Raw genomic sequence first — 24,344 nt, forward strand, 5'->3', positions numbered from 1 at the left:
CTGACACATGAACATTTATTGATTTAATAGAACAATTAAAAAAACAAACATCTAGCGGCTTTTGAGAAGTCATCACACATCTCCTACCTAAGCCAAAGTAAGGATCTATATATAATACATGCCAAAACTGCACACCCTTGTAGCATGGTAGATTTATTTCATTACCAGGAGGCCTCCAACAGTTATGACATAACACGAAGGGCTTGGCAAATCTATAAAACCTAAGGTAAGGTGGGGTTTACTTTAGGTTTTATAGATTTGCAAAGCCCTTCGGCTTGCAATATACTGCATGTATTATAAACAGATGAAATGTCCACTGTGGCCACCTGACTTTTAAAATTAGTCAACCATTACCCTAACCATAAGGATTATTACAGTTAGTGTGCACACTCCGAACGTTGATAGGACGTCAGTGTGCTAAAGTTGATGTGGACGTGAGCCGCGACTCTACATTTATCTCTTCCATGCGGCTGAAGGAGGGTTGGGCAGGTTGGACTTTGTGTGTACTGTAATTTTTGTCTTAAGGGTTGTTAAATGTAACTATTTTTTTCTCGTCAGGTGTCTTTACATGAAGACAATGGAGGTGAAAGTCAAAACACTGACTGCACAGCTGTCACTGTCACAACCGCTCGTAACCCTTGTTTAGCAAACCGTGGCCTTCTGACTCATTATGGTTAACAAACAACAAAATGACCAGGGGCTTCAAAACAAGGTTGTGTTTTTTTTCAGTTTCAACACAGCTGTGATCCGAAATCTCTCCTTCCTCCCCTTCTCTCTCTCCATTTCCTGTATTCAATCAGCCATCCTTCTCAGGGCCATGTGCATCCTGTCGCCTGCTGATGGTGTTTTTTCCCGTTATGATTTTTTTTCTTCTTTTTTCCTTCTCTCTGAGATTGTGACAGATGACCAAAGTGGTGTTAGACACTGCAGTCCCTTGTCTTGACCTTGGAGTTAAGTTTAACCTTTGCCACGTGACGCAGCAGAAAGAGCCAATCTGAAAAATGGAACTGTAACTGTAAATGAATACAAGTTAAACTAAAAGCTGTTTCACTTAATTTTCATTCACTGTAACACAGTCTTTCAGGGTTTGCTAACATCGGCAGTTAGACCATAATAAAAAAAAGTAATTATTAACCCCGAAAAGGTTAATAATTATAATGGATAGGAATTGTTAATTTATTATCACTGTCTGTTCTTGATAAATGCGCCCTGTATGCCAGGAAGTGTAAGGTTGTGAAACAACTCTGACGTGTGTTGGCCAATCCTTATCGGTACATACAGTTATCTTCAATCAACTCACAACTTACTTTCATCTCGTTTATTGCTTTCCCCTTTTGTAGTTACCACTGCAACAGTGTCACTGGATGCAGGATGTCAGGCGGCCAATGTGAAATGGAAAATCTTCGGATCTACCCCGGTCTTGGGGGGGAAGTTGTTGCTAATCCCCTGTTGTGTTTGACACACCTGAGGCTCTGCAGCGAGGAATACCATTGGTCCGTCCCATTCTCTTGGACTGATGCATGAGCTTGTCCTTACTCCTTTTGATAAGGAAGGGGCCCTGGCTGCAGAGTCCTCACTCAACAAGAAGGAATTTACCACTAGATGCAACTGGCTCGAGGGCACCCCCCCACACCCACCAACACCCTCTTATTTTGCCACAGAGCTGTCAGCTGAAGACATTCCTTCCAGGAAAGGTTTGAAAACAAAAGGGTGTGTTTTAAACACCAGTGTCTCTTGTATAATTCCCTGTGGGAACATCTTCAAATATATGACAGGTTTGAGTCAGATTAATTGTACCACGTCTATGTTAAAAAAGTTAATTCTGTGTGACGCTCCATCGGGTCTACCTGCTTCACAATTTCTCTCTCCAAGGTCAAGGATAAACACTCAAATCTTAAACTCTACCTTCCGTGTTTGCCTTTTCATTGTGTCGGGCTAATACTGTCCGCTAAGGCCGGAGGGTGGAAACACCCATTCAAGTACTTTATGGTTGTTGAGGACCAAAGGTGAGATGTATGTGTAGTGTTTATGGAGCTACATGGTACTACAGATGACCTGACATAGTTGTCAAAGGTAATAAAAAGGTTTTCAAAATGCATAGCAATCAAAGGTAATAAAAAGGTTTTCAAAATTAGTATTATTAATATTGATAGATTTAAGGAACCAACAGAAAAATAATACTTTTCTTACATAAATGCATTATGATATTTCACTACATTAAACGCTGACATTAAATAATAATAACAATTATAATAGCAATTATTATTATTATTTTATGATTTAATCTTGTAGTCCAACTGCTGTTTTGTGAAACCAAGTAATAACCTCAGACACCAACACACACACAGGTGTTAGGCTGTGTTTTCTCCCACACTTCCCAGGAAGAGTTCAGTGAAAGGATTAAACATCTGCAGTTTTGCAAAAGTTGATAGTTCATTATTTGAAAAAAAAAAAAAGAAAAGCTGAATGGCTCATGTTGAGGTTGTTTGGTCAAGTGCTGTTTAATGTCAAAGGTCAATTGTCACACTGATTCCCAGAAATGTTGGTGCCGTCCACACCGAGCACCGTGAGCTGTCTGCAGATAAGCCTGAGAGGAAGGCAGCTGAGTGGGGCTGTTAAACTGAGTCCTCTGTCATGTGTGACAGCCACGAGGTTTTGACTGTCATTCACCAAGTTCTACCAAACATTACCACACTGTTTGGACATGTACCGGTGCACACAGTGTAAAAGTGTGGCTGCATTCACAGTAAAGGTTAATGGGCTGTTTGTAAGGACATTCCTTAAAAAGGTCAAAAATGTAAAAAACGACTCCAAATATGTTTAGTCTTTTATTGGAACGGTCCCTTAAAACCTGTGCCACAGCAATGTCTTCTGTCAATATTTAATGGTGAATGGTAGATTTTTGTACACATTCAAAACCCCGAAAGGAACTTGAAATGTTTACAGTGAAGACCCAGCTGCGGGGTTTGTTTCAATTCATCTGTTGACAAAGGACCATCAGGAAACAGGAGGTGGGGGAGACAGCGACACTGTCTCTTCTTGGCTGGCGTCATCTTTTATCAGTTGGACCGTCTCCTGATAAACACATGGCGAGGGTGCCCGTGATGCTGCTGACACCGGGGGTCTCTTCGCTCATGCCACTGTCTCCAGTTCTACTGCTTAGAAATGTTCTTCAGTTAAACCTGTGATTTATTTTTAGTGCAGCAGTAAATGTTTCGCGCCACCTCCCATGTTCTGGTTGGTGAAACATGAGCACAACGGTCTAATCTTAAGTACACCTCTTGAAAGGTACTAAAGACTTTTACATTGTGTTTGCATTCAGATCTGTTAATCCACATTCCTCCCACTCCGATTGCAGTTTTTGTAACATTATATGACGCTGTGGTGAAGTCCTTCAAACACTCACTTAAAGCAAAGCAAACCTCAGTCACTTGAAGTATTCCCAAGTTTGAATACTTTTATACAATGATGAACCCATTAAAGTCTGGTCCTAGTTCCCTGGTCTTAGTCACATCACTGTTTTGATAAGAAGCAGCAGCTTCCTCTCTGCAGCTGGACAGTTACCAGCGTGGCTCAAGCCCAGGGTTAAGCGGCCACCTGGCTGTAAGTGCGTCAGTGTTTCACGTGCAGCCTGTTTCCTCAGATTGTGCTGTTTCACACATGCAGTGTCCAAAATATTTAATGCCAAACATGTCACCTCTCCAAGGGAAAATGTGAGCCACAGTAAGAGCTGAGCTGGCAAAACCAGCCATTTAGTCTCCGTTTTGGTAAAAAGATATGTTTAATAAAGTCATATATTGTGTAGCAGAAGTGGAGCTGAACCACATAGAGCTATGACTGATGGGAAAAAGCAATATTCTTTAGCTTTATATATTTCTGTTTTGTAATTATAATAATGTACTGATATACCAAGTCACATTCCTTGTGTGTGCAAATGTATTTGGCAATAAATATAAATTCAAACCCTGATAAACTCTCCACTTTAGTTTCTTGGCCACAGTGTTTCCACAGTCTTCTTATTTCAGACTATTGATTTAGTAGTTAATAATACTAGTATTTAATTAGTAGTCAATAGTGAGTTGGTGTGTCGATAGCAGCCATTTTAGGTTAAGACTTGTGTTTGGTAACAACAGGTGTGTGACTTTGCCATCGATTAACAATGTAGTTTTAAAAACTCTTGAATGTTGTTGAGTATTAGTACTTCAGACATGCTACGCTAATTTCTTTGAGCATGTTTGAACACGACACATGAATGAATGGAAGTCCATTTGTTTTATGCTTTTTCTGTGAGGTCTGTTTGTTCCCTGCTGTCTGCTCTGTGGTGCCATCAGTGTCATCACACTCACCTGTTGTCTTAGTCATTAGTCTCACTCATGTCACCTGGTGCCCTTTGTATATACACGTACCTCTCTCTCTTCACCACTCTCATTGTGTGTGTTCAAGCCTGTGTGGTTCTGTTCTGTCTGCTCAGTTCAGTTCAGTTTTTTTTCCCCACTTGTTCCTGTGTTATTTTGCACTTTGTTATTTTCTCCACTTGTTCCTGTTCCTGTGTTATTTTGCACTTTGTTAATAAACCTGCTACACCTGAAGAGAGTCTCCCTGTCATGGCATTTGGGTCCTGCCTGCTTTCACGATGCCTGTACGTAACATTTTCTTGGTTTAGTCGTACCTTTGGAGCAGATACAAAAAAAAGGGAACATCTAGAGCAGGGGTCACCGACCTTTTGGAAACAGAGGCTTGTTTAATACAGCCTTCCTGAACAACAGAATACTCTTTAGATCTGGGACATACAATAGCAGACCCTCTTCCTTCCATAGCACATTGGACCCATTTGAATATAATAAAGTGGAACTGATTAAAAAAAAAGAACAGTAACAGTACGACTTTTGACACTCTTGTTGACTAGTTTTATTTTTAGAACATGCCCCGCAGGCACCTTAGGTAGTCCAGGGGGGGTGGGGGGCTACCAGGTGCCCCCTAGAGCATGGGGAGGGGGCTACCAGGTGCCCCCTAGAGCATGATCGCACGTCACGTCTACAAAAAACTTCAAAACACAAAAATGTATATTTACAAATTTACATCACAGTGCCTGAAAAACAGACACCAGAATTGTCTGGAGTTGAAGACATGTACATTATTTCAAGTCTTTAGTCAGGTATTTTATGCATTAGAATAAACTGTACGACAAAAACAACAACACAATCAACCCGTGACAGGAGTGTAAACATTACTTAAGCGAGGTTTAAAGAAAAGCAGCTGTTACGACATGAGCTTTGTTTTACATTTACAATACGGCGGGCAGAAGTCTGAAGAGTAAAAATGATCACAGGAATCTATAGAAGCAGTTTTGTTTCACTACTGCAGGGGCAAAAACCCCCGATTAAACGTATCCACATGTTACAAAAAGTCCTGGCAGCTAACATGCTCTTCATACCTGATCATATCAGGGGGCTTTTTAATGAGACCTAAAACGCTCTTAGCCTAAAGGGGAAGTTTGAAGATGTTTTTCAGTGTGGTTTATAAAGACTTCAATGTTAGAAAATGTCTTTCTGCTCATTGGCTGGAACTAATCATCCTGAGAGAAACTCTCCAAGCTTAGGAGAAGGAGGCTGACCATTTAGCGAATGCCGCTTAACAGCACGATAAAGCGTCGAAACATAGTCTTCAGACTTTTAAGATTGGAGGAGTCTCACTTTCTCAGCCCTCCCTGAGATGTTAGCTGTAGGAGACGCTGCACGACTGGGGGTTGTGATTTTTAACCGACCTCCTATTATGTTACAGAAGGAAGCCTGTGCTGGAGTGGAAGAGGAAAAAAAATCGTAGAGACACAATCCTCCACATTGTTCCCGCTCCTCCTCCTCCTCCTCTTCGTCCCCCTCCTCCACTCGCTGCTGATTCTCAACCATCTCTGCTGCCGCGACCCTAATCACAACCTCGGGTGTATGATGTTACAGGAAGCTGATGCTGCTGGGGAGATAGTGCAGCCCCACAATGACAGCTCCTTCCTCACCTCCTCTTTGACTGACTGCCTGCAGGAGGACAGAGAGGGAGAGGACGTGAGGTGAGTTGGTTCAGTGAAACGAAGGAAACAAGAATTTAAAACTTTGTATTTGGTCCATTTTCTTCAAGTGAAAATTAAAAAAAAAATATGGGCAATGTAGAAAATGAAAGTCTTCAAAAAACAAAAAACAATAACAAGTAATATTAAATAATATTAAAAGTAGGTTTCCCATGACTGTGACCTGACTGTAGTCTGCAGAGGACAGGTGAGAAGGTCAAAGGGGACAAAACTTGAAATGTTTGGCCACAAACATGTTTACCATGATTGAGGAAAGAAAAGGAAGGATCTTCCAGGTCAAACACAGAGGTGTGAGTTTCATATTGTGGTGAAAATGTTTGATTTATGCAAATCTTTGGCTTCACGCGGCACTTCTCTGGTATTTTAACATATTTGCCATGACAAAGATAAATACATTTCAGGCTTCACGTGACATTTATTTATCTTTGCCATGACAAAGATAAATACATTTCCCTAACATTAATCATTCCAGGGTTTGTCACTTTTAAGAGATCCACCTTCATCTTCTTATCTTACACCTGACACAGCGCCATCATCTGGTGGTATTTGTTTTGCCCACGTCATCACAGCCCAGCATTGCCGTTTCCTTCTTCAGGGAAGCCTAGACTCTACTTCTTGTTTGTTGCCAGCTGTGGGTGGCCTCATAGGAATGTTGCCTCAGACGAGGGTCTGACAGCCACAACAAACTGCATCCAAGTGAAAGTAAATGGAAATGAAGAAGAAAATCACTGAGCAAAATCAGTGTCAACGTCTCTGGACAGATGTCCGGTATTAAAGTGGTAGTAGGTGTGATGGTGAAGTAACAGGTATCAGTTTACCTCTTATCTGATTGGACGATAAGAAGGCTCTGCTAAAACTGGAATATTTCATACTGCAGTCCACTGTTTTCACAGCAAAAACATACTAAGTATTCATGGTATTTCTGCAGTATTCCTTGGAAAATATACATTTGAGATGGTTGTTAATAGATGGTAGTTAATAGAGATTGTGTTATCAAGAAATACAGCCGTGAAAGCAGGAAGTAAAACCAGCCTTGACCCCTTTTACCAAACCATGTGCCTATGTATATCGAGCTTGAGGCCAGCTTGGACAAACCGTCTTCTTCATCAATCAATAGACGTCTGACACTTACCAGACCTCAGAAGTGCACTACAGGCGCAGAAAGAGGATGCGGTGGCTGTGAGCGACCATTAGGCACGATAACAGACTTCCTGGTAAGAGCAGTCAGTGTGTGAGCTGGAGGAGGTAATCGCTCAGGAAAATGCAATTAAGATGCATGAGAGCATCGTGGAGATGTTATCAACCGACTGAGAGCACCACAGCAACCAGCGGTCTCCCTCTGCAGTGGCTCAAATTCTCTGTTTAAGATGTGAAGTTGACAGCAAATAAATATGAGGTGGTGGTCTTGTGGGACTGGAGCCTTTGTTTAACAATCTGGCTTAAGAGAAAAACACACCCTGAAAGGCTGATGACTGGACTGAAATCAGTCAATTACTATTCATAGGTAGCTGACGTTGAAAACCATCTGGACGAGCCCAGAGCGCTGGGTTTCATAACAAATGTCACTTTGTCACTTGACTCTTTGCCAAACTGAAGTTCTTCAAAACAAAAGAACCTCAAAGTCCCAGCAGGTCAAGTTCCAAAGTGACTGCCAGAGCAGACGGAAACCAACCGGCTGGAGCCAAAACTTCACCAACACTGGCTGAGCCGCGGTGTAGTTTTCCTCAACTTTAACTCATGCTTACCTCCGCTCTGGTGCCCCCCTCCTCCTGTGGAGCTGGCGGAGTTTGGCCGGCTCCTCTGCTGTGGCTCCGACAGGGAAAACTGAGGTGCCAAGTCTCGACTCCGCTGAGAGCTGCTTCCTGCTGTGTCAGGCGTACGAGGAATTTTAGGCCGTGTTACAAAAACGGAGAAAGTCTCAGCGCTGTAAACAGAAAACAGAAGATAGAGTTGGTAAACAGATGAATAATAGATGCTCCACAGATGTCGGAGAAGCTATCTATATATATACTATTTGTATTTTAAATCATCTACAGATGTCGGAGAAGCTATCTATCTATACACTATTTGTATTTTAAATTGTGATTTGAATAAATACATGGTATTCACTGTGCGATTTGAATAAATACATGGTATTCACTGGTTATAAAGTTTGACTATCAACGTCCAAAAATGTTTTAAGATACCAATATTTCCTTCACAGTAATCTCTATACTTAAAACACAGCTGTATTAGATCAAGTGTATACTCAACCAATTAATAGTTTTCCAAAGAAGGGGGCAGGACCTTAAGTTGTGCACAGCAATTGCAGAGGTCATGCAGCAGGATAAATTGATAAAAAAAAAAGTTATGTCCCAAATGGGGGACGACACGGTGGTGTGCGGTAGAAACAGTTTTGGGAAACACTGCTCTCTGTTTTCATGCTTTATTATCAGGCCTTTTTTCGTTACATATTTAATGTCAAATCTGTATCAGCTGATACAATCTGAGAAACAGGATCATGATCAGATGAAAATGGCTCTTCTGCCTGGAATCTCAGTGAGTATCCGTCTGGAGCCAGATGACCTACATCCTGTGTGAACAGTCTAGTAGTGGACATATGGATCCAGAACACTTGATATTATCCTGTAACTGCAGCCTTTTACACATTAATAAAACACTGCCTGGGATTTGAACCCTTGAGAGAAAGTATTCATTTGAATATTAAATTGTCCGTGAGTTTTCTTCTGACCAGAAGCTAATGCTGTTTGGGGGGGGGGGTTCTGTGAGTTAGTCCAGGTCTGGGACTTAAAGGAGACGAGGAGCAGGGGAAGTAGCAGTGAAAGGGTGTCTTTGTGGGGTCCTTGTGTAAGAAAGTGTCACAGACTCACACACTAGTTGCCGAGTCACCCATCGGTGTCAAATAGCGCTCCCACACAGACACACAATACACTGGAGCCCCGGCTGAGTTATGTTGGTGAGATTAATCTGCACCATTAACACAAGTTTGACGGCTTCCCTGCAAACACACCCATGAGTTGAAAGCTTGTTATTGTATTTTGTAATGCTTTTGTCAGTATTTACACACATTTTGCCCCTGGAAATAATAAAAAAAGTTTCACTTTCTTATTGAAGAGCACTGACTCTTACAAAGTCAAATGTTTTTTCATTGGTTCATCAGAGATAAGGCTCAGAGTCTCTCTTCACAAACTGATGATGCGAAGCTTTTCCTACAGTGTCAGGGAACATTACTTTGATAGGACGTGGTCTATGTCAGATCCTAAAGTACTTCAGGCCCATGTGGTCATTACCAATAGGCTGCATTATGGTTTCTCTGACAGTTGCTGAGTTTTTTATTAATGCCTCTGGGTTGTAAGTGATTTTTCTCGACTCTCAAAATCTATTTTACAATACGAGAAACTGTACCACACTGCATTCTACTGAGAAACTTTGATCACAAAGTTCAACTCAAGGTAGTGTTTCACAACCAATACTTGCTTTTCAAGCCTTTGGCTCCTTTTATTTCCCGCTCCTGATAACGGAGGACATGAATGTGTCATTTATGATCGTTTTAGTTTCACTTAGTTCCAGCCACACATCTTTCAGAACTTGTTTTTAAATTAATTACTTTTTGACTGAGAATACCAATTGTGTTGTGCATATTTACTGTGTATAAAAGTTCAAGATCAGATTTATTTTAGAGTCAACATTTGTATGCTGCAGACAGAAATCTTGGATTGATTTCACACAGGAAGTTGTGCTTCTGTTGAGTCTCCTTGTTTCTGCTGGACAGTGATCTTTGAATGTGCATTTGTTTTTCTTGTGCCAAACACATTTGCATAAATAATCATAAGACCCACTGACCCAGACCCATACAGACAGTGTGTAAAGCTGTAATACCTGAATAAATATATGTGTGTGTGTGTGTGTGTGTCTGGTGAACTTTGGGTATTCACCTGGCAGAGTGTCCATTGTGTTCCTCCTGGGATCGTTCTTTTGTCGCTCGCCCTTCGTACTGCCCGTCCAACACCGACTCCTGGGACAATCTGCCACACTCCGAATCTGAATGTTTTTGTGTGGCACATTGAAAGGGGAACACTGAAACCTTATCGTGATACTTTTGAATCAGTATCAAACAGTCTGGGTTCTGAACAATGGTTTTCACCAAAGGATCTATCGTCAGGACATCAATACGATCATTTTGTTTTTAAAGAAAGGACAAAATGGATCAGTACCAGCCTGGTGCCAACTTGTCCCACATGTCCCAGACGCCTGCATACCTCTAGGCATGCAAGTGTCTGGAACTGTCACGCCTAGATGTGCATGCCGTTTGTTGTGGATACTTGGCATCACATCACATAAAATCAAATAATAATAATACAATAAAAAAACTTATGAAGAAACAGGTGGAAGGGAAATTAAACTCTTAGTTAGGGTTTTTCAGTATTTTTGTGGATTGAGTTTGAGAAGTGTAAACGAAAACATCTGCACACAGTCACAGCATTGAACATTTGGTCAGGATGACGATCAAAAGCCCTGTGTTAAACCAGGGGTCTAAATTCAAATGAGCTGGAGGCCACTGTTGCCACCTAAAGGCAAGGTCAGATGATGTCATACTGACATCTAGTTGCGGGCCGCATGTGGCTAATTCGTGGGCCAGGATTTTGAGAGCCCTGTTTTAAATTAATATATAGTTACAATTTAACAGTTTTACAAAGCAGTAGCAACAGAGCTGCATGTAACAGCAACTGAGTCACAGCAGCAAGGCTGAAAAAAAAATAGGCTGGAGTTTTTTTATAAATATCCTCGATTCCAGAACCCCGATCCAATCAGAATGTTTCTACAGAGCTCCTATGAAAACAGATTGACCCACCGATGCTGTGACGTAAGGACTCAGAAGTGCTGGGGCGGCTGCCGGAGCGAGTAGGAGGTCTGGAGTTGTAGCGAGAAGGAGGCAGACTTCCACTTTCACTTTTCTGTCTGCTCAGCGGATAATCCCTGCTCTCCTGACCGCCCACTCGATAATGCCTACACATGACGCCACATGAAGGATACTATTACAGTATAATAATTGCAAAATATTTATTTATCGTGTTACTTCCATCAGCTTCAAACCAAAAAATGAGTGTCGTCTCTTGAGTCTGTTTTGTTACTCACCCCGACGTGCGATGAGAACTCGGTGTGACCGGCCGCTGTAAGGGTTCATCTGCTCTGGCTTGATTCAGAGGAGCAGAGTTTCTCTTGACCTTCGCCATGTTGGTCATGATCTGTACAACAACCAAGAAGAACACAGGACTGACTCTAGAAGGAGTTATGTGAAATAAGCAATAAATAAACACGAAATGTGATCCTTAAAATGTATAAAATGCACTTTGCTGCTGGTCTTGTAGCGTTAACAAAACATTTTTAGCAATGTAAATGAATAACCAATGTCCAATCAGCCAACAGCTGGTCACATGCTCGTTCTCTCACATAAACAAACACACAAGGGACCCAGCAAACGGCAGTAAAAGCCTTTTCAGACTCTGCTGTCTGTCTGCTATTGTTCTTTTTTATCTGCTGCATCTTAAACCAGTGGGAATCATCAGCAGACACAATCACTCAATGTTTACAGACAGACCAGCTTCATTGAACCACATACAGTATATAGGTTAAGTCAAAGGGTTCTAGGACAGTTATCATTTCAAAGGGTGTCAGATTTTAGTGACTAAGACATCTACATGGATTTATCATTATTTCCTTGTTAAGGGTTGATGTTTGCTATAATTTTCTCAGGTTTTTCAAAAATCGCAAAAAATAACATTTTTTGAAATTGGAGCAAACTTTTAACCAAAACCTTTTGCTCCATCATTTCAGAAAGGAAGCAGAGGGTGACCTGGGGAGAAAGACTTCCCAAAAGGAATTCTCTGGAGGAAACACAACTGGCAAAAGGTTTCAAACTCAAAGTTTTTTTTTCACTCTTATAGTTATTATATACAAATATTCTCTTACCCCCAGATACTCAGTGGTGAGCAAACTCTCCCCAGATAGCTCTCGGGGCTGGGGTTGAAGGATTTCTTCTTTGTCCAGGTCCGACTCCATTAAATCTTCCTGTTGTAGAATTATAAAAAAAAACAACAATAACAATAATTTTCATTAGTTTTCATTAGAATCACTGTATGTCTCCATGCTCACGTTTTTTTAGGAGATGTTGGTGAACAAAGACTGAAGGTCACATGTTCACAATGACAGTGATATGAGCCTACGGGAACAATGCCGGGCACCGATCCATAATTCACCAATAACAGTGCAGTCTATACCACTGGGACAACATGAGAAGCTGCAGCTATTCCCACTTACAAACATGTATCTTATCTTGATAGCCTACATTGGCAGACACCTGATATATTTGTGTCACGCAGTGATTTCCATCTGAGTGTTTGGCAGAAAAGGTGTTGAATACAAGGTGTTGTTTTCTTTCCTTGTTTCTCTCACCCTCATTTCCTCTCAAATTTGTTGTGTTATTTTTCTCTTTTGACTGATGACACATTCCTATAGTTCTGCGGGATTAATGTATAGATGATCCTATTAAACAGTGAGGATAAAGCATCAACCTATGAGTGTGGTTAGAGCCTAAAGAAAGACGTACATCATTGTCGTCCTCGTCTTCTTCATCGTCTGATTCAGGGCCTTCTTCCTCAGCTGTCGGAGATAAAGGCACAATTTTTTAAAAGTTTCTTATCCTTTGAATACATGCTGTTAAGTTGAAGTTAAACAAATATGTATTATACAGTATATGTATAGATAAATACATTATGGCAGCAGTGCCAAACAGTTTTGAACCAAGGCACGATCGTTCAAGGATCAGTACATATTCAAAATAAAACCTCTTCTAGGTCTGTCCTGTTAGTCTGAAAGAAGTATTATTTTGACTTTTTTTTTTTTATTTTAAAAATCATTAAGTCGTTAATTCTGTCACTGAGCCATGTTACTAAATTCCACAGAGCGGAACAGGTCTGATACAGGTGTTATTATTATTATTATTATTATTACAATGTGACTATTTTACCTGAGTTCAGTTGTTTAATAATAAACTCGATTTGTCTTTTCAGGTCTGGATTTCCTTCTTTGCTGTAGCAGCGGAGAATTTCCTCTACGCTCTGTTCTCAGGAGGCAAAGACATGATTACAGCAAATATAAACAAACAACAACACTAACACTGAGCCTTTCTTTAAAGGCAGTTGTAATAAGAGATGTGCAAAAAATGCACATTTTAGACGATGCAGACAAAAGCTGTTGTAACTGTGGTTTCGATGTTTCCCGTCTGACAAACATGAACCACCTGCTGTTTCCCCTTTAACCACCGGCCGCTTGGTGACATGAGGGAAGACAAATACAGGGCCCAAAAACACAGACTGTGTCTCTGTCTGTTTCCTCAGAGCAGGTGAAGACATTGGCGTTATCTCACCATCTCTTTGGCTTCCTGTCTCACAGAGGGAATACACAGGATGCTGTACAGGGCTCCATTCACATATGGACGAATCTGAGGGAGAAAAGCAATGAGCATCGGCTGAGGCCACGTGGAGACAGAAACGTAGACCTGACATTTACTGCAGATGTGGAGCAACAGAACATTTGCCTGACAATCGTAAGTCAGTTCCTCAAATTTTCAGTTTCAGTATGAAATACATTTGGATGGATGGTAGTTGTTGGAACAGTGTGTAACTGAGGGTTTATGGTGTGTGTGTGTGTGTGTGTGCCACATAATGACAGATGTATGAATCACCTCGTGGTTCTCATGTCCAAGAAGGTCAGTTAAAACCTTTAGTACGTGCTTGGCGTTCTCTGCACACTTCCTCTTTCCTGCACCAGGTCAGCCATTCAACACACACACACACACACACACACACACACACACACACACACACACACACACACAATAATTTCAATGAATGTTTAAGAATGACTAACAGGAGTCATTTATATGACGTTCTATAACAGTGGCAGAACATTTTTTAATTATTTTTAACATCCACCATAAATGCTCGTCATAAAACGTTAAAACTGTAAAACCATGAAGACCATAAAAATACTGGGCAGTGTGTGTGTCATATCAAACATTTGGAGGATTTGTCAAAGGACACGTGGAAACATCAAAGAGAAATCTGAGTGTGTCCAAATAAGAGACGGCACGTCGTTGATATTTGTACGTTGACGTTGTGTACGGTTCTTGATGTGTGAACAACTTCACAGTAACAATGACATCTACTGTAACATGTCAACATGTCTTCTGCTTTACCTTTGGTGCGCAAACACAAGTTCATGAGTAGAGCTGCGGAATATTCCAGGGCATTGTCGGTGAGACAGTCAGAGTCCTGCAGTTCGTCCACCAACCAGGCGATCAGATCGTCAGCTATCATGGCCGTCTGCTGGCCCCTCCTGCAAAGACACGCTGATGAATCGTTGTGTTTGACCACTTAGTCCAAACTATTTCTCTAACACACATTTTACTGCTTTTATTGTATTTCATTTGGGATTTATATAATCCAGAATGATCATCTACAGTTTAGAGAAAATCTACAGCTGTGCAGGTTTAAACTGCCCACGGCACAAAGTTCTGATCTAAGGTTGAATTAAGGTCAAACACTTGATAAGTATTTTAAAGTGAGATTATGACAAGGCAGGGTTTTACTGTTGATATACGGGCTGTAGGATTCCGTTAAACATTAACACATCTACTCCATCCATCACTGGGCCGCATTTTACGGACAAACAACCGTGCACACCAGAACAATATTTATGGCTTGTGAGGTTTTGTGAACTGTGAAGACATTTTATTTGTACCTGAGGCTAAGTTTCTGCAGGGCTACCAACACATTCTCTCTGGTCAGTGACTCCTTTTCCTCTTTTCTGAGCGTCTCTGTCAAAAGTTGGAGTAGAATGTGGATCTGAGAGAGGTAAACCCTGCCTGTAAAGGAAAAACAAATATACATATATATGTGAAGGCATCAGATGCTCATTCAGGTGTCTGGTGTCAAAATCCCAAAAATCAGTTATTTTAGATCCACCAGCCTCAGAAATGAAAACCCATTGTTCCATATTAAACAGAACCATTGTGAGGAAAACACAAAGGTTTATCTACTTATCAATTTTAAAGCTGACACTCGGGCCGTGGCAGTAACATGATTCAAAAGTATTTTATCATGAGTCATCGTCCAGATACCAGAAACGGCGTGCGTTGTTTTGAGAGACTCACAACTGAGCAGCGTCGGGTTACATCTGCTCTGCGTTATTTTTATCATTTTATCAAACCAGAAACATTTTCATCTTATCCATCATAGTCACACAGAGTGGTATACAAACTAGGCTGTCTACAGTTACAGACACACTGTAGGCTGGTTTTCATTTGTGGTTTTTGCTTGGAAAAGTCCAGCCTGACGGCTTCTATATACTACAAATGCATCCAGTTAGACTGCCGTATGACTCATCACAGGGATAATAACCCTTAACCCTAATGGGACGGCACTCCGGCACTTACCCTCTGCAAAGGATGCAAAAGCATTAATAAGCCGAGCCATGTACTGTTGGACAATCTCGTCCTTCGACCTTATGAGATGGAGAACAGTTGTCTGTGAAAACGGATTAAAAAAAATTACAGGTAGTTTAATATAAATAGAAATAAGAATCCAAATCTGAGTCATTAAACAATGCCAGAAAAACAAACTGCACAATGACAATATGGGGTAAAATACACTGTAGTTCATTTATAAAAAAAACAACAAGGCAATAAGAATTCAAATGTCCTTAACAGTACATCTTATATTACACATTTACAGGAACAGTTAAAACCAACTCAAACCTTTCTGATCAGTAGAAAACTACAATATTATTCCATTACATCAAGCTGACACTGGGCCACTGTAATGGTGCATCTCTATACAAAATGACCCCATTGTTTTCGAGCAAGTTCCTCCACAAAGAACCTCTCTAAGGTGATGATCATTTTCTTCTGTGTAAAAGGATTATCTCTAGAACGGTGCCCTATGACTAAAGGCTAAGTGAGGCTGCATGAAAAGAAAGAAAAGAGAAGATGTTGGAAGGACGTGTGAATCAACACTTTTCAAAACCTTTTGAGAACACTAAAACTGCTGTATAGTGTTTCCTTCCGCCTTCGGTGTGATTTAACTCAAAACAGCCCAGCCTTTAACCTGAAGAATTAGCATTAGCACGTCACTGGCATTTATCCTACGTGATCTCGATAATCAAAAAGCACAAAAGCCACGTGTGGGCATTATGACGGGACCAAACCATTATTCCCTTTTGAATTATTAAGAATGAGACGTTAGAGTATCACTGTAACACGACGGAATCCCAAGATGATATGGCTGACATCTGAGATCTTCTGTCTGCCACCGCTTTTCGCCCTTCGATGCCCTTGAGCCAGACTGTAGCATTTATACCATGTGTAAGATCAAACCGGTGAATGCCAGTCAAAATTCACATGAAATAAGAGCCTGGGCAATAAATAGAGGCGTCCCAGGGACAGGAAGCTATTTTTGTTACTTAAGCTCTGATTTCTGCATCAAACATAGTCAGACTTGGGAATAAGCTGCAGGGTATGGAAACAGAGACTTTGAAATAAGTTGATCTGAGCTGTGAATTAGGTCGGAAAAAAGGTCAATTGGAGCTTAGGATAGGATAGAGTAGAATGGAATAGATTTATATAATGATATATATAATAAAATATAATAAAATAGCCCATATATTTTCATTGCAGAACACAGTGAAGTAGATTCACTACAGTTGAATGTGTGGTGATTTAGAACAATCCAGGGGCCTCTAGGTTAAGGAAAATTGAAAGAAATTGTTTCAAAAGATAATCTTATTTTGAAAAATTCCAGGTGGTGGTCCCACCTGTTCGGCGCTGTATCGCTCCAGCAGATCATTACTGATATAGGCCTGGAGGACGGTGTCTCTTTGCTCACCAGGAAGAGAGCGAGTGAGTCTCTGAAAAGTGTGAGACAGAGACACAACAGTCAGGCCGATACTTGCACACAGACAGTGAGTACAGACTTTTAATTTGATATCTAAATGATCTTTCTCTGATGCTGTATCACACCGTTGTTCAAACCTGCTCTGTCTGGAAGGTTTAAATTGAAGTTTTTTTTTTTTATTATTTGCAAATTCTCTGACAAGAACAGACGATGACTCTGATTCATAAGATTAAAACAGTTGAACTGAAAACAACTGAAACTGAACATTTTTTTATTTGAATTTGTAGGTTAACCAGCAGTTAACCTACAAATCACACACTGAAAACAAGGCATGCTGTTTTGGTGGCATTTTCAGACTGTGTAACAACTGATTTGACCTGTGTCCAACTTTATAAATAATGATGTCACATGTCCATTTAAGAGACTTTCCTAAATCCAAATAATCAGCATTTAATGTTGGTCAATTTCAGCAACAAATAGCTGATGACAAAGAGTGAGGAAATAAACTCACGTACTATAGGACTAAGAGTATTACACACAGAGGTGAATAGGAAGGAGGATTTCTGATACCGACCCACCGCAGTGCCTGCAGCAGCAGAGACCTGAGTCTGTCTGGTCCTTCAGCCAAGTCTTTCTTCAGCTTGTCGTAGTCCAGGGAAGGAAGCATCGGCACATCCTTGGATTTCCTTAAAGTGAATTATAAAAAAGAAAAATTAATAGTACACAATATTTTACAAGCAGCGTTCAGTTAAAGCGATCAAACGTAAGACTTACTGCGGTGCGATGGACGCTCGTAGCATTGAGGAGGCCTGTGGGACGGAGGAGGCCCAGAAAAGACAAGGACATGTATAAATAAAATCTTAAACACTGTATCGTGATGGAGCCGATCAAATACTGACATAAACTGCAAAGGAAATGTATGGCATCTGTTTTTATTTTTATTTATTTAATTATCTTTGCCAGCAATTCTTTAGTCGCTGCCCGTCTTATTGACCGAGGTCTTCAGTCTGAAAACAACGATGACGACTACAGTACAGTCTAATTACTGTTCTTATCCTTCATGCATTAATCATGCTTGTGGTACATGCTGAACCCCCAGGAAATACCATGGTAATACTGTTTGTTAAAATCACACATGCAGTCAATGATGGAGTAGAAGTTAATGTGGCCACTAAAACAAATGACAGAAGAGTGAAGGGTTAGTGCAAAAATGACAAACGGCTGTTCGTTAGGCTGCCTAGTAGCTATCAGAAGCTATCTGCTAAAGGTTTTCAGGAATTTGATTATTAATTAATTCTGTAGGTGTAACTGTTCAGGGTGAATGGGGCGACCAACTGGACTTTATAGTAACGTCTTGCCACAGAAATTTACTAAAAACTACAGTAAGTAAGTAAAAAACGAATGTAGTAAATGTCAAGTCAAAATATGGTAAAAAACAAATGTAGTAAATGTCAAGTCAAAATATGTTGTCATTTTACAAGGTCGTAAAAGTCTTTATTTCCAGGTCTACTCATTTTATAAAGTCGGCTTCCAATGAAGCCAAGGCTTGTCCTCAATACGTAACAATACACTTAACACACACACACGCGGTGCCGTTAAATCCTATGGATCTTTAGTGATTCTTTCAACCTTTAACCCCTTTAAAACCATAGAGACAACTGATGGTATCTGAAGCTGAGGCTTTTGTACGACAACAGCATTTACCCCAGTCTGACCTAAATGTAGAAAATAAAACCCATTTGTGTCAACAAGTAGTTCTCAACAAGGGTCCTTGGAACACTGCGCCCTGTACACAGTAAGTCAAGTTCAATGGGTGTTAGGAAATCATATAAACCACACCACATATGACCCACATAAACTGTGGTGAGCAGCAGAGAATTGAACTGCGGAACTCACTATATTTAAAATATATTTATATAAATATATCTGCTTATATTTACAGAAAATGTTACTGGGCAATGAGCATAAGCAAAATCTCATGTGTTTTTTAATGTTCTGCCATGCTCATATAGAAAACCAAATGTGACAACAAAATCCATTTAAAATTACGTTACTGATCCTTCCTTCAAAACAGGAAGCAGATATTCCCTGATAAACCACAGCATTAAAGCCAACTGCTGGCTTTAAGACCCTCTGGGATTTAATCTGACGGCTGGTAATGGTTTTTAAAATGATATTCCTTTGCTGTTATTGCTCTTTATTAATTTAAATTTCTTGAGGGGAACGGGGGGGCAAAGACTGTGGCAAAAGGTATGTGACCATATCACAATAACAGACTAACGTGGAGGGAAATACTAAAATGACTGCTAAACAGAACATTTGTGTAGAAACAAAAAAAAAACACAAGACAATGTGATATTTAAGTAAGTAAATAAATGTAGTACAGAAAAACAAGGAAAGGAGGAGAAGTGGGTTGAGGTGACGAGGCAGGGGACAAGCAAGAGGACAGACGGGGGCCTGAGTGATGAGGAGAGGGGTATGAAGATGAAAACGTATGAAACTTACATAGCCATCATCATAAGGACTCATAGAGTAATATCCCTTCGTGGACAAAAGCATCAAACACACACACACAAACACACACAAACAATTAGTTTAAAACAAGAGGAGGAAACAGGTTTCATGAGCCAGAGTTCAAAGACAGCAGGTGTGATTGGTCAAGAGTCGCTCTGGATGAATTCTCTTTTTTCAATCTTTCAAATTTTTACATAAAGGTGCCAAAATAGACATGCACCAAAATGGAAATCAACCACAAGCTTTTTTTTTTTTTTTACTAACCACCCTGATTAGATTTTAATAACAGCTCACACGCTACAGTAAGTGGATTGTTGTTTTGTTTTTTTCAGAGCTGTGTAACAAACATTTCATCAGCTAATAAATGTATTCAATTATAAACGTATCTCTTTATTTTCCCCTCTGGATAAAAGTATGACAATGATAAACCCTGCTGAGCTCAATGGAACAAAGAGCATGTTATGAAGTACTTTAACCAGAAACACTATCACATTGACTAGTAGCTATGACGTAGGTGTCCTGGGAACAGTTTTCACTGATTGTATTAACTTCTTTATCTGCACCACCCACTCCACATTTCCCATAAACTAGCAAAGGGCATTGTGCACTCAGTACATTGTGTGTCAAGGTGTGAGAAGAGGAGGAGAAGGTGGAGCGAGAGGAAGGGGGGGTGAGGTGGGGGGGTGGAAGTGGCTGTGTGCTCCCACTCACTGTGCCAGGCCTGGTGAAGTCGGTGCTCTGTACCATGCTGTTCCTCATCTGGTTGTTGAACAGGCGAACACACACACTCTGCAGGTACTCGGGGGAGATCTGTGAACACACCACATGCTTTTTGAGCTTCGTGGGTGGCTTCGTCAATAACTGCTGGGCCGTGTAGAGACTCGTAGAAACAATATGTAATAAAAACTGATAACTGTACTTAACTAATGCACTTCAGCCTTAATTTATGAGACAGGGAGACAAAAGAAAATATCTCTATATATATTTCTCTGATTCAGCTTCATTAAATATGCCAGATATAGGAGACAGATCTGGACCGCATGCAGGTTAGTTAAGTCCATGGTTAATGCTCCTTTTATACATCATCCTGTTGCTCAAACCTATTAAATTGCCAAGAGTATTACTCAACTACAGAACATTTTGCAGTACCAGCTATGTGTATATATATACATATACGTACAGTATATTCTGCGTGTCTATTTTCACACCTGTGCAGTCTGGGGCAAGCAGGGACAGTCTGTGTCCCTGCTTGTGTCGGTCTGTGTCCGTGCTTGTGTTAGAATGTGTGCGTATGTGCGTGTCTTTGTTTACCACACAGTCGAGCTGACCTACCATTTTTCCGCTGACGGTGGCCTCCAAAGAGTCGACCAGCTCAGCAGTGATCCCAATCAGGTTGTGGTAGTCGGCCTGCATCTTGTTGAACTTTCTCATGTAGCTAGAGACGCGTCGGTCTGATTCTACAAGCTGCAGCTGCAGCTGCTGCATGGCCTCTTAACAACCACAAAATAAAAACAAACACATAAGAGAAGCTTCATTTCAATCACACAGATCTTAGACTGTCTCTCATGAGTTGTTCCACTACAGCAGTGGTCTGCAACCTGGGGCTCCTGAGTCACATGCGGCTCTTTCTGGACTTTTTGCACTGGCTCCCTGTAAGATTGATTAAAATGCTAAAAAACATAGTGTTGCTGATCTCTTGAATTGGGGATCTGTACTCTTAGTATAACGTCAGTACTTAAAATGTCATACACTGCAATAATGCCTTAATGAAATGCTTTTTGCAGCTCCTGGGTGACTTTTATAAAAATGTCTCTTGAGATGTGATGTTGCAGCACCGTGAATTAATTCTAATGTTTTTACATTAAATTAAGTATCACCACTTTTACTGAAAAAACAAAACAAAATTGTTTTATCAGTGAAAAGTTACCCTTACTCCCTGAGTGATGCTTGAAATTACAGCTGAGTAACACATTTTCTTATCTTTTGTACTTTGGTTATTGTTCTTGTTTTGGGCCACAAGAGGTTCTATTTCTCTACACAAATGTTCACAAATGATTCATACTCTGTCAAGATTTTACAAATGATATTTCTGTTCTGTTCTGTTCCCTTCTACCAACTTAAATTGTGGTGGCATAGTGTTTGGTGTCTTGGTTAATGATATGATGACTGGACAGATAAAATAGCTGGAAAAATCAACAAAGGTGTAATGTTTGAGAAGGATATTTACCTTTTGTGCTCCTCCCGCCTTCCTTCTACACATTTCTAGTTAAAGAATACATAATATTTAAAATTAACAGAACACGACTGGCATATTATCTGCTCTTGTTTCATTTATCAGTCGGATTAAGAGCTGAAGCTTGAAGCTGAAGAGGTACATTTACCACTAGTTGATTTACAATTTAAAAAAAACTGCAGTGAGGGAAACAACGTTTTATTAAGTGTTGTTCACTCTTGTTGGCCAAGTTTGTTAGTGTTGTCAGGTGCAGTAAAACAACAGTTCTGTGGAGTTGCAAACTGGCAGTTCATTTGGATAACACTGCCAAGGACCCAGTTCAGTTCAGACTGTCAAGACTGGGTATTTCAAAAACGTCCCACAGGCGACTCAGAGGCGACACAGACGGTTTTGTCCATTCTGCGTATGTGTGTTGTTCAACAGAAAAACTGTTTTCTCCCATCAACTGGGATAAAAACATACATGTGAATGAATTTTGACGAATGTGTTTACATCAGTAACAGCAACGTAATAAAGGATACGTATAAATTCAGCAACCTCGGGAGAAAAGCTGGCTTCAGTGTCACCAACAGAAACTTCTGCAGCTTATTGTTCAAATGTGGAATCCAGGAATCCTGAATATAATGCAGTTTAGGAGACAATATTGTGATGTGGACAGTGAAGGTGGCAGTGAATAGAAATATCAGAACAAGTAGTGAACAGTACACATCTAGATCACATAAGTCAAAGAGTTTGACACACATGATCTAGATAATGACACATTATGAAACAAGCACCTGGAAAAGATCTTTGAAGGAGGGGTGAATGGTTGGGTTCGGAACAAAAGGCAAGGCGTAATAAGGAAGGAACTCTGTGGTCTGGCTCAGTGCTGCTCCTCGTGTCTCCAGGTACTGCTTAAAGTGGGTAATTCTCTCCTCAAACTCAGCTCGGTCCTGGTGACAAAAACAGGTACAACTGTGGAAGTGTTTTATCCCTTCTCATATCATAATTTTATCACGTTTATATAATTCTCCTTAATATGTAAATGGCATCATCTACTGGCAGACATGTTGTGTCACAACATCAGACATAAAAAAAAGCCTACAGCACAACTTAGTGGACATCAAGGAAATTACACGTTTCAGTTTCAGGCAGTAACTTGTCTGTTTAAAAAGAAAAAAGTGGTGTCTTTACATACATGTCGACCAGGGTGGATTCTAAATGGGAAGATGGCAAAATGGACATGAAGGTAAAATTCCAGTCTCTGGGCCTCAGCATCTGTGTCAATGACCTCAGAGGAAACATTGTCTGCCCACAGCTCAAAGAACACCTTGTAATCTCCATTTTCAAAGCAGTAAAGGAGGTCTTTCTGGAAATAGCCAGGAATGAAACATTAATGTTTTGATTGAGTTAAAACAAAGTTTACTTATGACTGCAACTTGTTGTCCAGATGAAATACAATATATTAACTAGTTAATAAATAATGATAGACACATGTTGAGGTCTAACCAGAAAGAAGATCAGTCCCAGGAGTTCATATAATTACCTGAATAACACGTGTCTTTGAGTCTCTGAGATTACTCCCCTGAGGCTTTGACACGAGTTTGCCTTTGCTTTTACAGTCCTTGTCAAAACTGTGGACTGTGTTGTCAAATTCCACAAACTTCAGGAACTAAAAACGGGGCAAAAGTGACAAAATGTTTTTAACAAGATGCAAATCTCAGATATGGCTGTACACTTTAAATAGTTAAATAGTAAATATTGTATGTTATTTTACCTCTCTTATCATCCCGAGGAGATCAGCTTCTGTTGCCAAGATGTCACCCATCTTGGCTTCATCCCTGGAGTTCATGTGGTAATTCAAAACAGTCCAACACCTACTTTCTGAAAACACCTCTGCTTTCATGAAAGACAACTTGGATTTCAACGAAATGTTCTGCAGCACCTATAAAAATCAGTACAAACGATACAGGAGAACAGTAGCTCAGCAGATATATTTAAGATGGTTATTACCATGTTACGTCGGCAGATTATTTAGTAAGTAACTAGAATGCATCTGGGTGGATTACGTGCTTTTCTTTAGAGCAAATGATGAACGAAAACGTCATTTTCGGCCCTATCTGTTTCAAATAAAATGTGAATAAATGGCCTTTTGAACAAATGTAAAAACGATTGTAGTTTTTGTTGTTAACAGACATTGCATTTTAAGTGTACGGTAATACCCAGGAAATTTGACCTAAAACGATTAGATATGGTGAATAGCTATTGATTTCTGAAATTATTATATCAACTACGATCCTATGGCATGCGAAAGACTAGGTGTTTTTAAAGCTAATAATAGTACGTAGCTCAATTCTCACCTTTACTGCATTTTTTATACCTGTTAATGACACGGCCTTGGTCACTCCGAATGCGATCAGCCACAATTAATACCCGTGGTCTCCATTTTCCTCAAAGTTTACTTACTTCACTTACAACAGAAGGCTCATTAGCTATTAGCTAGCAACCATACACAGAAAGGACGCTAAAACACCTAGCAACCAAATGGCCTGAAAACACATGCCGGAAAGCAGACGCGAAAGTCGCA

At 40.3% G+C, this 24,344-nt stretch overlaps 1 protein-coding gene across 11 annotated transcripts; it reads right to left on the bottom strand.

Annotated features, from left to right (window-relative positions):
- Nucleotides 1-4,992: 4,992 nt before the first annotated feature.
- armc9 (armadillo repeat containing 9) lies at nt 4,993-24,283 on the bottom strand. 11 transcript variants are annotated; one of them, XM_025054065.1, is made up of 28 exons: nt 24,118-24,271; nt 23,535-23,702; nt 23,304-23,429; nt 23,088-23,126; nt 22,956-22,974; nt 22,555-22,710; nt 22,300-22,392; nt 21,773-21,797; nt 20,878-21,035; nt 20,257-20,355; nt 19,537-19,572; nt 17,806-17,840; nt 17,606-17,717; nt 16,952-17,044; nt 15,576-15,666; nt 14,882-15,005; nt 14,337-14,476; nt 13,824-13,900; nt 13,506-13,580; nt 13,107-13,197; nt 12,687-12,739; nt 12,050-12,148; nt 11,216-11,325; nt 10,932-11,086; nt 10,015-10,120; nt 7,825-8,003; nt 6,596-6,960; nt 4,993-6,029 (listed from the first exon to the last, which is right to left on the bottom strand). In XM_025054065.1, the coding sequence occupies exons 4-27, from the start codon at nt 23,099-23,101 to the stop codon at nt 6,851-6,853; spliced, it is 2,250 nt and encodes a 749-aa protein (XP_024909833.1). In that variant the 5' UTR covers nt 23,102-23,126; nt 23,304-23,429; nt 23,535-23,702; nt 24,118-24,271; the 3' UTR covers nt 4,993-6,029; nt 6,596-6,850. The 11 variants fall into 11 exon arrangements, with proteins under 11 accessions (XP_024909833.1, XP_024909828.1, XP_024909827.1 ...); XM_025054060.1 differs by having other exon boundaries at nt 6,596-6,765; nt 6,898-6,960; nt 22,956-23,126; nt 24,118-24,270; XM_025054059.1 differs by having other exon boundaries at nt 22,956-23,126; nt 24,138-24,283.
- Between the last annotated feature and the right edge of the window lie 61 nt (nt 24,284-24,344).

Source organism: Cynoglossus semilaevis, chromosome 2 (assembly GCF_000523025.1).
Source record: "Cynoglossus semilaevis isolate Cse_v1.0 chromosome 2, Cse_v1.0, whole genome shotgun sequence".
Lineage (NCBI taxonomy): Eukaryota > Metazoa > Chordata > Actinopteri > Pleuronectiformes > Cynoglossidae > Cynoglossus > Cynoglossus semilaevis.